Raw genomic sequence first — 1,380 nt, forward strand, 5'->3', positions numbered from 1 at the left:
GGCTGTTCTCCTTTAAGGAACCCATCACCCCTTCATGGAAAGAAGTGAAGAAGAACGCATATCCAGACTCTTATTTCAATCAGGCAGTAAGAGGCTGCAGCTGAGCACACCAGGAAGTAAAAAAACGAATAGGGACGGCCCAGCCCCGCCTCTACTGGAGAGGAAAGGCTGGGGAGGGGTGTGGTGGGCAGGGGTGTGCCAGCCTCCTCACGTTATGCTGATAGGAACACACACATTCAGATGCCGTTTGCAGAAAGAAATCAGAGGTTCTTGAATCACAAAGTGGGAGCGTGAACAAATCTCCCATCACTCAGTCCCCGACAAGTGCCTCAGGCTGTGGAAGAAAATGATCATGAACAAACTCAGTTCAGTGGCTGTAGGTAGTGACATTCTCAACAGCCCAACGCAGGCTCACTATGTCCCAAAGAGTCCCCATCACCCAGTCCTCTCCCTTTTGCCCCAAACCCTGCTATCGTCAGAGTCTCACCTTTAGAAGCCACGAGAGATACATCAGAGCCCTGGACATCATTGCTGTCTGGGGTAGAACAAAACAGGACTGGGTCAGAGCCCCCAGAAGAGGAGACTAAGGGAGGAACTATGGGGGTGAGGACCCCCATAGGATCCAGACTGTACTATCACAGGATCTCAGGGGTCACACTCCATACTTACTGGCAGCCTGATCATAGATCCTTTTTTTCCCACCTGTAGGAAGAAAACATCCCGTGAGAAGACAGTGAGGAGGCAGGGTCATGAGATCCTACCTGAACTCTTAGTCCTGGAGCCCAGAAAAGTTTCCAGAACTGTGACTACAGACCCAGGGCAGGATTAAGAAACTTGAAGAAACTACATGTGTGGGGACTGGATCAACCATCCTCCTGGAGGTCTGTCCTCAGCAGGGACCTCCACTCTGACCTGGGAGTGCTGTGAACCAGGCCCATCACTAGAATCATCAAGGTGATGAATCTGTCCCTCATTTCCACACGTGTCTTACTAAAGAGTGAGTGTCAGCAAATAGGGCCCCACACTGGGCAACCACACGTGTGGGGATGGTACTTGCCCTTAATGAAGCAGAACACACTTCTACCTGGGCTGGCAACCCGCAGTGAGACAAGACACTTAAGCCCCACCCCTTCCCTACCTGAGCGCTTCCTCCTCCACATCACAGCTCCAGTGACCACAGCTCCAGTGACCACGTCCAGTGACCAGCTCCAGTGACCACAGCTCCAGTGAGCACAGCTCCAAGGATGACCAGGCCCACAACCAGGCCCACAGAGGGGAAGGTGGCCTGAGGAGGTGGCTCTGGGGAGGGAAAGGGAGGTGAAGGCCCTGACCCCCAGGCCTCAGACCCGACCCCACTGAAGTCCTCCACAGGCCCCTGCT

At 53.7% G+C, this 1,380-nt stretch overlaps 1 protein-coding gene across 1 annotated transcript; it reads right to left on the reverse strand.

The window, feature by feature from the left end:
- Positions 1 to 245: 245 nt before the first annotated feature.
- Positions 246 to 1,375, reverse strand: LOC107183452 (popy class I histocompatibility antigen, alpha chain E-like; the record flags this gene model as incomplete). The annotated part of the gene is made up of 4 exons (XM_015565495.1): positions 246 to 334; positions 670 to 702; positions 1,139 to 1,175; positions 1,217 to 1,375. Coding segments are annotated over 4 exons (234 nt in total), but the record flags the coding sequence as incomplete, so codon positions are not given.
- Positions 1,376 to 1,380: the final 5 nt, after the last annotated feature.

This window comes from Myotis davidii, unplaced genomic scaffold (assembly GCF_000327345.1).
Source record: "Myotis davidii unplaced genomic scaffold, ASM32734v1 scaffold7920, whole genome shotgun sequence".
Lineage (NCBI taxonomy): Eukaryota > Metazoa > Chordata > Mammalia > Chiroptera > Vespertilionidae > Myotis > Myotis davidii.